The sequence below is a fragment of the Astyanax mexicanus genome, chromosome 1 (genome assembly GCF_023375975.1).
Source record: "Astyanax mexicanus isolate ESR-SI-001 chromosome 1, AstMex3_surface, whole genome shotgun sequence".
In the NCBI taxonomy this organism is placed as follows: domain Eukaryota; kingdom Metazoa; phylum Chordata; class Actinopteri; order Characiformes; family Acestrorhamphidae; genus Astyanax; species Astyanax mexicanus.
In genome coordinates, this window is record NC_064408.1 from 99,501,093 (window position 1) to 99,515,357 (window position 14,265).

The window sequence follows — 14,265 nt, forward strand, 5'->3', positions numbered from 1 at the left end:
TATTAGAATTATATTATATTGACTGAAATCAGGAAATATATTGTGATATACATTCTGGCCATATCATCCAGCCCTAGTTTCATTAAAAATGTATCCGTTTCTAGACGCACCATTCCAAAAATGGTCATATTAAATTGACTGATTTCGAGATGCAACATGAAAACAAAATTTTAACATGCTGTATATCTGCCTACACAGACTACTGTTGTTTAGTCTCTGTCATTTATGCTAAAAATATAAGTACCATTTCAGCCCAGACTGTATTCACTCGGTGATATAAAAATTAGAAAATGTAAATTAGCCCTAAAAATGCAAACTTTTGAAATCAAACATGTCTTGACAGCAACAGACACATTGTGTAAAATTGATTTTTTGGTGATGCATTTCTTCAAAATAATAATAACCCCTGAAAGAAATACCATTACGCTTTAGCACACCAGCAGCTAAGCTGAAAGAGCTGTCCACCTGCTGGACCATTCTGATACTGCAGACAGAAACCCTCCAAAAAAACTAACCGTATAAATCTTTAAATTAAAAAAAAAAAAAGAAAAAAGAAATAAACAGAAGAATTGGATATGGTTTACTTGGTGGTACTGGCTACACTGTGAGAGCAGAGAGGTATTACGTACACACTGTAAACACTCCATAATAAGAGCTCCGATATTAAGCCCTTTATTTGGCAACACACAGTGGCCTTAATTGGCTGAGGTCGCCTTTTAATTGAATTACAAGGCTAGAACAAAAAAAAACAACAACACACAAGTTAAGCCAAAACAGAAATATTTAAATTTATGTATATTAAAAAAAATCTCGTAAGACAAGCAGCTCAGAGATATGTATAAAAAGGATCATTTAAAGCTCCAACCAGGAAATTTCGTATGAAATTACATGCATTTGGTCTGATGTCATGGTTTGGAATCTCAATAAAAATGTGGACATGGAACATGGAAAGAAAAAAAAAAGGAAAAGGGAAGTCCAAGTCATTCCCAGATGAGACATGATCATTCTGAGCAAAACAAAAGACTTGATTCCACTTAACTACAAAGACGCCTACAGAAGGCACTAAAAGGAAAAGTCCAAAAACATCCTGATTGGGGTTTTAAGAAGGTCATCCTTTGTCCACTGGTGAGAGTGTGCGTGTCCTGTCCATGAATAATGCATCCGATTCAAAATAAAAAAGAAAATGCCTAATTAAATTTGAATGTGCAAATGTGCCATTGTGTGCTGGGATGTGTCCTAATACTTATACCCGAACCTCAAAACATCACAAACCGCTCTGTCTAAGACAGACAAACATAATTCTGTGCTACAATCAGAACTCATAAGTGTTATGTCTCTTTTCTATACATTTTTATGTTTATATAAAAGAGAGGGACTGGACTGGAGATGTAAATGGCTCTTTAGACAGCTCCCCTCTGTGTAAACATCAGATCACTCCAAATCTCAAAACCAAGGCAGCCTCATCATACCCAAAAAAGTGCCAGGGAGTTCCAGGACAGGTCAACGGTGCTGGGAAATGAAAGGCTCTTAACAATCGTAGTGCATTTTCCAGTAAACAATGAAGAGAGTTTTATAGGATTTGCACCAATACTTGAGCAGGCAGAGGAATGGAAGTGAGGTGGATGGGCTCCGTGCGAGATTCGGGAAAAGGTGTGCTCTGCTGTGCAAAAAAAAAGCAGATGCAGGATGTAATTTGTTCCATTAATAAACAAGACCTTCTCTTCAAAGGCATCTCATTTAGGCTTCTCTAAATTCCGTGTAAATGAGGAGATGTTGAAGACATGACCGAGATAAGGAGTTGTTTAAGGCATCTCATTTGATGGCTGTGTTTTCTGCTCCACAGTTACCAGCCCTGGGAGCCAAAGACTGAAGAACATAGATCAACTGGCCCTCCTCAGCCTTCATCAGCTCTGATCGAGGACACGACAGCAGGTCAACCAATCACCATTCACTCCCAGACTAGGATAACTCTGTGAGGTCCACTAACCTGGCTACGACTCGCTCTCCATGGAGATGGTGATAGTCTCACTGTCTTCTGTAATGAATGGAAACAAGAAGCATTAGAATATCTTCCTAAATATACAAGCATGTGAAAGAAATTAACCTGAATAAGACTGGTGCTTCTGTAAAATATAATACAATCAATATCACCTCCTGTATATCATCTATAGCCAATTACCTAAACATAATTAGGCTTTTACTTTAATAAAAAAATTGTTAGTGTTTGGCTGTAAAAAAAATTAAATGCTCTAAAAGCATACAGTCATAATTTTACATGACTATATCAAATTACTTAATAATTTTTAAACTTTAAGAGTTATAGTTAACTGGCTAGTAGTTTCCATTTTGCCACACAAACCATATAAGGACTCCATTAAAATAACCTACCAGTTTTCAACGTATATCCCTGATCATCATTAGCGTGGACGTTGTTGCTGAGCAGACGGTTTTGAGACTCGCTAAGAGGACTAGACTGCTGAAGCGATTCATCTTCAGCACTGTAGGGAACAACACACACATTATACATACTATTTCATGTAACATATCTACAGAATATTTATAAAATAAGAGTAAAACAGAATATTGTAGAAAATAGCACATCACCTTCTGTTCACTGTGTCAGGGTGTAAAACTACTGTTGGCTGTTCTGGATCTACGGCCACAAGTCGGGTTGGAAATGTGAGGCCATCTCCCTGACTGCGACACAGAAAGAGAAAATAATTATCAATAATATGACATGTATACAATCTTCCTTAGGATATTGATTTCTGAGCTCTTAACTTTGTAAATATGAACTTGTTTTCTTTGAGGTCTCAAAGTTCTGCATTTTTTTTGTTATGTTCTCCTAATTTTTTCCAGATCTGTAGATATCCAGTTATTTTTCATCAATTAATTTTAGTGATTCAGATAAAATGGAGTTTACTGACTAATTTGACTGTCAGTTGCATGGAATTAATTCACCACTGTAATGTGACAATAATGTGATTAGGTGTAGTAAAGTGTATTTTTGCAACAATGTATTTCGTTTGACAATGTTATGTTACCATAACCGCAGCAGTGCTTAACACAAAGCAATGAATACACAGCACTGGCAGTGCTAGCATCACACTGTACAACAGGGAATGGAATCACAGGCCATCCCATTATACAATATGATCACAATATGTCGCCCATGTTAACAATGGTTTTACAATACTGTGATTTTGTGATATTCAATATATCACAATTCAATTCTCTACGATACTTCACAGCATTTGTTTTATTGAGGAGGATAAAATACTTTTAATTAAGCAAATATGTTGGGGGGCATTTTCACAGAAGTAACTCATTGCAAAATTGTTGTTTCTGGAGCTCAGAATTCCTGGCAGTTTTGGTTTCTGTTCAACTACATTAGTTCTTTTCCTAGAAAGGTTTGTGTTGTAATGTGTTATTCTTATTTCAAATGGAAATTCTGGTTCAAGTCCGGATGCTGTCATTCAGTTGTACAGGAAATGCCTCGTCTGGGCCTAACTCAAAAAATCAGATGTTTGGTTTGTTGGCTAGAAGAATGTGTGTGACTTCTTATTCTTACTGGATTTGTTCATTTCTACCAGCAGCTCAGCTGATTTCATTAACGTAAAACTGTAGGTAGAATTGATTAGATACTTAAAAAATCTTAGTGCCTGTTAAATAAACCTTTTTTTTAGCTGTTCTAATAAGAGATAAGCACTATACATGCTTTTTACTGCCAGTACCAATTAAACTACAGTATTATCAGTAAGGAATTAGACATAAACCTGATAAAGTGAGCTCTAAGCTTACCTGGTGAAGACTGGCAGGAGCCAGTACTTCTTTTGGTCTCCAAACACCTGAGCGATGTTCTTGGTGAAGCCCAGCGAGAAGCCATTTTTATCAGGACCGTTTCTGAAAACCGGAGCACGGAACGCCTCTGAAGAGCGAGAGATGAAGACAAGATACAGCAGCAAGATGTAAAAACACTTCTCTGCTAAATTCAGTTATTGAGCTGTGGTGATTGGGGTTGACTGTGTGCCTCAGTGTAGACAGATGCGTGGAGACAGAGGGGTGGAGATGGCAGGAGTGCGTTACCTATGGTGGATCTGTTCTTTCCTACAAGCCACAGGTGGTAAGTGAAGAGTGAGAGAATGCTGATGCAGAACATGGCCGCCACAAAAAAGAGAAACAAGACATGGAATTTGGCCTGACTTTCTGGCAGGTCACTCTGAGAGAGGGGGAGAAAAGAGAGGAGAATCGTAAGACGAGGGTCAACAAACAGGTACGACATGGGTAACCACGACATGCCACCTACACAGCTCAAAAAACACAGATCAACCACAGAGCGTTCAGGTAAAGAGAAAGACAACAGAGTTTAATCGGTTTACAGTGCCGGTGTGAATATGCAAAACAACAAAAGCAAGCACTAACAGCAGTGATTACCTTCGGACAGTTCTCTGCCGATTTCCTCCGGCAAAGCTTAGTGCAAACAGAGACAGACTGTTAGACACAAGGAGAGCACATCAGGGAAGCACAAGTGTAGCACAAGCGAAAGGGCTACTAGCAGAAAGAAAAGCAAGGAAAGGTTACAACACCTGATCAGACACACAAAGACATGGAATGGGGAAGAGAGAAATGCAGAGCTGAATGGGAAGAGCTGAATGAGAAATGCATAGCTCTCGGATTTAGGAGAGAAAGAGAGAGTAAATAAAGGGATAGAGCCAAAACAGTTCACCCACACTAATGATCAGACATCTAATCAGAGATGATCACAAACTACAAACAAAAGTTTAACTCAAGTCTTAGGTCATCAGTCATGAACTTTATCCTCAAATCTTCTGAATTTATGGAAACCCTGCTTATTTATAGGGCACTCTACCAAGGCCCAACATGTTGATTACATTAAAAACTATATATGCTGCATCACCACTGGATTTGAACATACAATTATTAGAAAACCTATTTGGGGTAACAGCCTCATTACACACAGTCCAATGTGATTAACAACACCTTAAATGAGTTATTCTCATGAAATTCGTAGCTTGCTGATAAAGAATTACATGTTTCCTCCTCAGATTGATAAATTACATAAGCCACTTACTAACCTTCATTTCTTATCGTTCAATGTACAGTATATTTAACATTCTTTTAATCTTGTTAAAGCAATCTGTTGTTTATTTTTACTCTTGGTGCGATTGCGCAGGCAGGTAATCAGTGCAGTACAGTACACGGCACAAACTACAACCAGGACATTCCTCCTGTATTTACTTTCTTGTTTCTGCCCCAGACAGACTGGTCAATAGCAAGATGTAATGATGTTCTCACAAAATTGGTTGTGGTGCTTTTTGATAGGCTTGTGTTTGTCCCTGTATTAAGACAAAACATACCTAAGGAACAATGCTGCAAGTTTAAAAATGTCATAACTGATTCAGACCAGAGCAATCCAGATGTGAATATTCTCTGACACAATTGTGCCTCTGGGGAACCCAATAAGCCAACCCCAGCTGCAAAACTACATCTGTTAAAGCTGAACGGGTGAATGTGAAATGCTAACAATCATGGAAAGTTCTATAGAAAATGCATTAAAGCTTAACTTTTAGAATGAGGATAACAATTTATCAACAAAAAAAAAAGTCATAAAAAAAATAAAATAATAAGTGCTGCTATTTTGAAATGCTTAAAATGTGGTTGTATATTTTTAGAGAAACAGCATAGGATAGAACTGCAAGACTGACAGGCGAAGTAGAAAACAACGCTAAAAATGAACCGCTCAATTGATTTACCATCCCCACCAGTCCCACCCCCAAGGTAGAAATTTCCTTTGTTTAAATATAAGTGGGATGCCAGTTAATGGGTGTGTTAAAGTCTTATTTACGTTTCCAGTCAATCCATATCAATAGTTTAAATGTCCATACAGGGAACGAAAAGAAAAACAACAAGACAAAAGCCATTGTTTAACAATGCCCACACAAGGAAAACATAAAAACAAAACACAATACTCTTTAACTGTGCAGCAGACACCCAGAACCCAGTTCAAACCACTTCATCAGATCATATAGAAGAGTGAAGATGTTAATGAATAAAAAGACACTACATATACTGTCATAACACATCAGTGCTTAAAGGCAGAAGTCTACTCACTGTCCAAAACTTGATGAAGTACTGGAGAACAGTGGCAGCAATAAATAAACAATAGATCAGTGAATAAGCGAGGAACAAGATGAAGAACTTGTAATTAGAGAAGCCCACGCAGTTGTTCACCCTGTGAAACAGACGAAAAAAAAATGCAGTTAAACAACATCTAAAGAAAACTAATTCCATAAAAACACCCCAGAAGCATCAGAACATTTCACTCACCATGGACAGTGATGATCCATTTTCAGCACACACCTGTGAACAAAAGCAAACTATCACATCTTATCCATTTTTAGTGTATCTTTATGTACCTGTGTGGTGGTAAGTAATGTTTATGAGAGATATTTATCAGTGTCCTGTCCTTTTAAGAGGGGTATTCATCATTTTAGGCAGGCTTCCATAAAAAAAAAGGACATCTGTTTTCCTTGGAAGCCTTCTTAATGATGCAACCGGCTCCAGTTTGGAAAATTGTGGTCATCATTCTAAACACTCCAGCTGGCAATTCCCCAAACACATGTTTATATATTGGTTATAAGTAGAGATGGACAAATATCTACATGATAATTAAGCCAAACCTGAAAGCTGGTCAGATATAATTCATATTTTGCCAGTTGCTTCAGCTCTGTGAAGCCTCAGGATGCTGCAGTCCCTCCTTCAACCACTAGATAGCAATATGGACCTCACTCACAGATTTAGAATCCCATTAAATCCTAAACTGTGGCCAAAACTGTGCATTGATTCAGTATTCCCCATCTCAGACCACATCCAGATCACTTTATAGAGCACTATTATATGAAACATACACTGCTACAAAATGGCAGAGATGGCAGTAGTGTGCTAAAGTAAACAGGGCGCAGCTCCAGTTTGAAATCTGTTCAGAGTGCTGTTTTTGTTTTACTGTATCTGACACAAACTCATGAATGTGTAGAACGTGCAAAACTAATGTGCCTTGTGGAGGAAGTTGAGTGAAGACTACGGAAAACCCTTTTCAGAATAAAGTCAGCATTAAGGTACACATGTCTGGGGAAACAACCTGGACTGGGACATCCCTAGTTAAAACTGACAGGCAAAGTAGAGAACAATGCTAAAAATGAATCGCTCAATTGATTTACTATCAATGTCCCACCCCCAAAGATGAGATTTCCTTTGTTTAAATATAAGTGGGATGCCAGTTAATGGGTCTGTGAAAGTCTGTTTTACATTTCTAGGCAATCCATATCAAAATAAAATCAGCACAGTGAGTTTTAGCAAAATACAATAAATAACCTGGATGTGCATTTCAATATTGATATTGAATGATTGTCCAGCACTATTCACATTACAGTTTTTACCTCAATACACACTACAGTCAAAATGCATCAGGCAGATTCTTAAAAACACATTTTAAATACCCCTATACAGATTTGAGTGATTTTCATCCAAACATTTTCTGTACTTTATACCCTTCAACAGAACTAATTCCCCTCTTAATGGAATGATGAATCTGATCAGTATTCTGTAAATACTGATGATATCCAAAGTATATTGTTGGTACAATATAACAAAATATTGTCACACTGCCCACTTAAACATGATTGTGTTCTCTAAAAGCATGACACTTTGTGGAGGAAACCTTGTACTCACATGTCACATGCAGAGCAGTGATGGCACCGATCAGGTTTGATCACCTGGCAGCGGTCACAGTACCGGATTGCTGAGAATGAGGAAATAATCAATAGCTCTGATTAGACCCACAGCAAGAACTTATTAAACAGTGAGACTGTGCAGCACACAGGTCTTCAGTAATGAAAGGTGTACTGATACGAACCATTAATATCTCAGAAAAAATAAATAAGAGTGAATGAGTGAACGAATGAATGAATGAATGAGTGAACGAATGAATGAATGAATGAATGAATGAAAGAAGTACACTTTGAAGAACCACTGAAACGACAGATCAACATCACATACCGACTCCAACAACCCTGTGGAAGATCAATACAGCAACACAACAAAAGAATACTAAAACAAGATCCGTGGGGAATCTCAGTCCTGCAAGCTCACATTACAAATTCAGAAGCTACAGAGCCTGTGATTTTAAGACCATCCTACACTGGCCATCTAATAATTCATGCCCAGGGATCCAAGACAGCTGGAATTAGCAATTCTGCCTTCTGGAAAGAACAGAGCTGGGCAAACGGTATAATAGAGAGTACTGCATAATAAAGAACAAATAAAAAAAAGGATCTACAGTATGGAGCCTGGACCTGTTTTATCTGAGCTAAATAGGGAGCTGTGTGTATTTTACAATCTGTCCGACATCCAAAATCTACATACATTCACAACTTGCAGACATCAGAGCTGCAGGAAATAGGGGAAGCCGATATGGCCCTAAAGAGATATATATCATTTTAGAATATATTTTTTTGCAATAATGATATTATTGGTGATATGACAAAACACTGAACAAATGTCTCTAGTAGATATTTAATGGGAAACAAGACCATTTAAAATGTTCCTTTTGCTATAAAAAAAAAGTTGGTAGTGAAAACATTTTGTATGGTACAATATGGCACACCCCTAGTAAGAAAAAGAAATGCCACAAACTAAGTAATATATTTTAATTATTTATTTTAAACCGGTTACGTTAGTTATTTAGCAATATATAAATATTGCCATATTTTTAATACTAAATTAAATATTGTTTACCCAATGCCCATATTTTTATTTATTTATTTTAAATCTGTTATGTTACATATTTAGCAACATAAAATAAGAAGTTAACCAGAAAAAGCAAGTCGTGAGTACAAGTTTCAGAGGTGGAAGGCAGCCTGGAGCCTAAATTGTATGACTGTAAATGTATGTTGTGCCAACCTTGTGCAAAAGTTTGTTCTGGATGCTGCTTATTACATGTTTGTTATTTTACATTTGATGTAGGTCACTTGACCACTAGTACCAGGCAACCATAGGGGCCCCACCTCCAGCTCCAGTGCGAGTGTAAAGCGGCAGACTGCTGGCAACCTTCTTCAGGATCTCCTGCTGAGTCTCTGGACGCTCTTCTTTCTCATACTGCTCCTTCTCAGCTTTCGGCAGGCAGAACTGGAACACAAATGCATGCATACCTCTGTTTAATGCCAGTTTCAGTGTTTATGGATGTGTTCGTGATACACAAGCTTATAAACAAGATGATTTTATATGTATTTGGAAAAAATGTTTATTCAGTTACATACACAGAACTGTGCAAAAGCCAAATATTAGGTGAAAGTTCTTTTTTTGCATTAAAATTAAATAAACGCCACCCTGTGTCTTTATTACAGCTTAAACTTTTCAGTCTTATTTTCCTTTAAAAGATGGAGCGCCTTTATGTTCATCATAATCCAAGCAATTATGTTTGGTCTGCTTTGTGTTTTACACTACAGTATAGAAAATGTACATAAGAACATGTGAACTAATGTACTGTCATCATCATCTATGTGGGCTTCATCTCCATGTTCTGCGTCTCTACCAGAATCTGATGCCCTTTTAGTGTATAAATCTGTTTATAAATAAGAGTTAATCTACAAGTACAGTACATACAGTATTGACCAACACAATATATTTTACCCACAATGCTAAATGACTTGTGTTCATGTGGATGGAAGAGGTAATTTTCTGTAAAAGGTTGAAAGACGTTTCTTTTTCACACTGCAAATGAACAGGAACAGGGTTCAGATAAGTCAGACTAAGAGTGACATGAGCTCTATTAGTTTTATTTTTGTCCTTTGGTCCAACCTGTGGTCCCTGGCACCATTCAGGTCTTCGATTTTGGATCAGATCAAACTGAGAAGTTAGAATATCTGGACCAAACAACATGTTTGTACAGTGGAAGAGAATGGAGTATGATTCTCTTTAAAAATCTAATTGAAACATTATAGTGATCCATCAGGTCCGGCATGAATGTTAGTAGCCCTGTTTTCTCCAGATGCTCATGATTATTTTCAGAACAATTAGTAACTTGTACTTCTAAATAATTTTGAACACGTTTTTCTGGATGACTTATATACAGTACTGTATATAACAATGTAATCCTTTGATGCATCTTCTCAAATGTTTAAGATTATACATACTTTGCATTCTTTCATTTCAATACGATTTTTGTTGCTGCGCAACTTGAATTACTTTTCTGCATCTGTATCTGTTTCATTAACAGTACAAAGTAAAGGATATTGTTCACTGCCTTTTGTTACATTAGCCCACAAATTGCATTTAATCACTACATATGAGCAAAGCATGAAGAATAATGTAGTACAAAAAACAGTTATTTGTTTTTTTTTATGTTACTCACCTCTTTGGATGGGCTTGCTGGTCTCGTAAAGATGGTTTTCCAGTAAGACCAAACAAACATGATGAATGAGAGGTGAAAGACAACCAAGTAGATAACTGCAAGAAGAAGAGAGTGCGTGGGTTTAGAGGTAGTGTGGATTCAATGAGAGTGAAAGTGTCACTGTTAAATTTGCTTTAGAAGAGGATTCGATTAAAGTGCTTAATTCTTAGAGGGCTGACACAGGAGGAATGTCTTTTAGAGGCAGTGAGCTTCCCCAGGCTGTTTGTTTCCATTACTGAGGCACTTTAGCTTACAGTCAGCACGAATACGACACGGCCACTCAGCTTAAAGAAATGGTTCGCTGAAAAATAGAGTAAATCAGCCATGACATGTTTGGTGTCCGTCGTTCACTGCAGCTACGAGGCTAATTTAGCTAATAAATAATAAATCTTTTTAGCTTCACAGATTTTATTACACCAGCACAACTACAGAGCAAAACTACAGAAGCAAACAGTAGACACCAACAGGGCTACTCTACTACACATTACTGTACATTACAGTTCTGTAAACCTTTTCATATATAGTGTATATAACTTTTTAGGGGGGGTTCTTCACTTAAAAGGTGCCATAAAAGCATTTACATTTGATGTATAAATGTTTTGTATGGGACTATGGTTGGGTTTACAAATGTTAGTGTTAAACATAACAGAGCTTTATTTTTTAGCATTGTTACATAAATTATTAGTCTTAACTAGGGAACCTTTAACTTAAAATGATGATAACCTGCATGGTTATACAGGGAAGGTTATCACTAGTAATACCAGGGAGACTCAAAACTGACCTTTTTCTCCTGTTCTTTGAATTGTGGCTGTAAAAAAGAAAATACAGACATTTACAAATCAGCTTATACAAATATACAGCAGAATTACAAACAAACAAAACATGATTCATTCAAGCCTCATCTTATCTTCTCTATAAAAGACATGATACTTTAAGTAAAGCTTGACAAAATCCATTAGATCAGAGTAAATCAAATTATAGTTTCATAGGATAATAAATAGTGACAGAGCAAACACAAAATGTCCTAATGTAGCTACATTTTTGTCAAAAGGTAATGCAGTCTCAAAAGGTTGTAACAATGGTTTTATTGGTATTTAATACACATCTCTCTTTCTTTTTCTCTTTTTTACAGGAGCTCCTAAGGTGATGGATTGTTTCTTTATGGAAATTACATTGTCAATTATGGGAACAAATTGTTACCTTAAGAGAATTAATTATTATATCAATGGCACAAATTGATTTAATCAACAATCTATTAAACAAAGAGAATATGGAACAAGCTGTTAACTCGAGAGGATGGATCATTACTTTGAGGAAACGCACAGGGTGCACAAGTTGTTTATTTATTAAATCAAGGGAACAAGCTGTTAATTCAGCTAAAGGATTGTTACTTTGCAGTAACAATATATTTAATCAGAACAAATTGGAATATGACAATTGTTACAATGAAAAAAAAATCCATTTAACCAAGAGAATAGAGGAAACAAGTTGTTAACTTGATTGTTACTTTAGGGAACGATTTATAAATAAAGGAACAAATTACTAAACTAATCAAGGAATATGCTTTGAGGGAACTATTTATTAAACAGAGAGACTTTTGTGTTTAAATAGAGGGAACAAGTAATTAACTTGAAGGGATGGATTGTTAGTTTATGTAAATGATTTATTAAATCGAGAGAACAAATTGTTATGTTGAAAACATCAATCTTTAAAAAATAGATTAGAAGAAAACAACTTTTCTTGTTTTCTTGTTTGTTAAGCAAAGAATATGCTTTAAGACAACTATTTATTAAACAAGCTATTAATGAACCTAAATTAAATAATCAACGTGTTAAATGAAGAAAACGATTAATTCAAATGCGAGAACAGTGTTTTTAATGAAAGAACAAGATATTAAAGGACTTAAGCTACTAATCTGACAGAACAGATTTTAAATCAAGAAAACTAGTATCTAACTGTTGGCTCTGTACAGCGCTAAAATCACTAGACACATTTAGTTAGTTAGCTTTAGTTGTTATTTTCGCCTGACATATTAATCAGATTACACACTGTAGAGATTGTTGCAGGCAGCCAGCGTTAGCTAGCTAGTTCAGTTGCTAGGATACCTAGTTAGTTATCGTTAACCTAGAGATAGTTAGCGTTAGCTAACAGGTTGGACAGGCGTCAGTTAACGGTTAGCTGGGTTAAAATCACTTACAGTTCGCTAATTAAGTCTGAATGGAGCTGCCCAGTGGGGTCAGTTAGCACTGCAGTAGCTACAATGGCAAAAACAAACAGCAGCGGCGGCGGCGGCTCTCCGCCTAGATTCAGGTCAAATAAGCAGCGCTCCAGCTGAGATGAGGTTAACAGGCACCCCTTCTCCAAACACTGAACAGTTAGCTAAGCTAAGCTAAAAGCTAGGCTAAGTAAACAGACACCCGGGCTCAGCGGCACCGAGGGCAACGCTCTGTACTGACAACTGTACTAACAACAAAAACACGACCTGTTCTGAATGAATACACACATCTATCTATAGCTGCTACACCAACAGTATTACTGATATTTAACCCATTTATTCAATCATTAAACAGGTAACTTAATCAGCCGCCCAAAGGCGTCCAAACTGCTCCAATCACTTCCTATTCAAGTTGCCAAGCAGTCGCTATATCTCAGCAGCAGCTAAAGCGAGGCTGATTTAATAAACTTCACCGACTTACATATACACAGCTCCACAACGTAGGCATAATATGACCAGCACACAACTAAGGCAATAAATATGACCGGTATCCAAGCCAGACCGCGCTGACAGCATCTCAGTACATGCGAAGGCGCCATCTTTTTACGGCCACACTCTCTCTCTCTCTCCACAAAGACGGGCGGGCGGGCGAGCGGCTGAGACACAGAGAGCAGCAGCAGACTGAGGGGCTGCACCAGCCTGTAGACTCTCACTTAAACCACTCACACCAACTAAATTACACGTTATATATATATATATATATATATATATATATATATATATATATATATATATATATATATATATATATATATATATATATGAATTACAATTAAGAGACCAGTATCAGTATCTGATTTTGCTATTTATAGGTATATGTTTGAGTAAAATGAACACTGTTGTTTTATTCTATGAACAGATTTAGTCATTTAGAGCATTTATTTGCAGAAAATGGCTAAAAAAAAAAAAAAAAAAAGATGCAGAGCTTTCAGATCTCAAATAATGCAAAGAAAAAAAGTTCATATTCATCAAGTTAACCAAGTTCAAATTCAAGCAGTTCAGCTTGGTTTGATGGCTTGTGATCATCCATCTTCCTATTGATTATATTACAGAGGTTTTCAATTTGATAAAATCAAAGAAACTGATTTTTAAGAGGTCTTTTATTTTTTTCAAAGCTGTATATAATAAGGGTTCAAAATGTTCATAGTTCTTTCTTTGCCACGTCCAGGTCTTTTATAATGTTCCTTTTTTCAGGCGCCTTCAGTTAGTAGGCTAGCAATATTTACATCACACCGAAGTACAAGTCATTCAATTATCAGTCATCAAACACAGCAAGCTACCCCTTTTCAAAAAAATTTAGGAAAACCTCTCAAATCTCTCCTAATTCCTTCATTCTACCCTTAATAAAATAGGTTATTATTTTTCCAATGTGAGAGTTGTAGTCATTCCTCTTGTCCACTGTGGTAGACCAGTTGTTTCCTCTTTCTTCCAGGATTGTGCTAAGACCCGTTTGGTTTCAATAAGTCATAGGTTTTTCAGGATTCCTGTTAATAAATTCTAAAATCACCTGGAAATATTTGGA

The 14,265-nt window shown here is 36.6% G+C and overlaps 1 protein-coding gene across 5 annotated transcripts; it reads right to left on the minus strand.

Moving 5' to 3' along the window:
• Positions 1–350: 350 nt before the first annotated feature.
• Positions 351–13,342, minus strand: zdhhc20b (zinc finger DHHC-type palmitoyltransferase 20b). Of its 5 annotated transcripts, none has more exons than XM_022681724.2 (14): positions 13,165–13,342; positions 11,250–11,276; positions 10,430–10,524; positions 9,084–9,204; positions 7,750–7,819; positions 6,349–6,381; positions 6,133–6,253; positions 4,435–4,470; positions 4,087–4,219; positions 3,802–3,928; positions 2,605–2,697; positions 2,389–2,498; positions 1,988–2,035; positions 351–1,657 (listed from the first exon to the last, which is right to left on the minus strand). In XM_022681724.2, the coding sequence occupies exons 1-13, from the start codon at positions 13,280–13,282 to the stop codon at positions 1,992–1,994; spliced, it is 1,128 nt and encodes a 375-aa protein (XP_022537445.2). In that variant the 5' UTR covers positions 13,283–13,342; the 3' UTR covers positions 351–1,657; positions 1,988–1,991. The 5 variants fall into 5 exon arrangements, with proteins under 5 accessions (XP_022537445.2, XP_007252359.3, XP_015462129.3 ...); XM_007252297.4 differs by having other exon boundaries at positions 351–1,660; XM_015606643.3 differs by having other exon boundaries at positions 351–2,035.
• Positions 13,343–14,265: the final 923 nt, after the last annotated feature.

What these genes read in the sequence shown, in the direction of transcription:
- zdhhc20b (XM_022681724.2), bottom strand. Translation starts at nt 13,282, where the DNA reads ATGGCGCCTTCGCATGTACTGAGATGCTGTCAGCGCGGTCTGGCTTGG. An exon ending in CGTTGTGGAGCTGTGTATAT is followed by an intron (nt 11,277 to 13,164) that starts GTAAGTCGGTGA and finishes TCTTTTTTACAG; the next exon opens with CCACAATTCAAAGAACAGGA. An exon ending in CAGCAAGCCCATCCAAAGAG is followed by an intron (nt 9,205 to 10,429) that starts GTGAGTAACATA and finishes TTTGTGTTCCAG; the next exon opens with TTCTGCCTGCCGAAAGCTGA.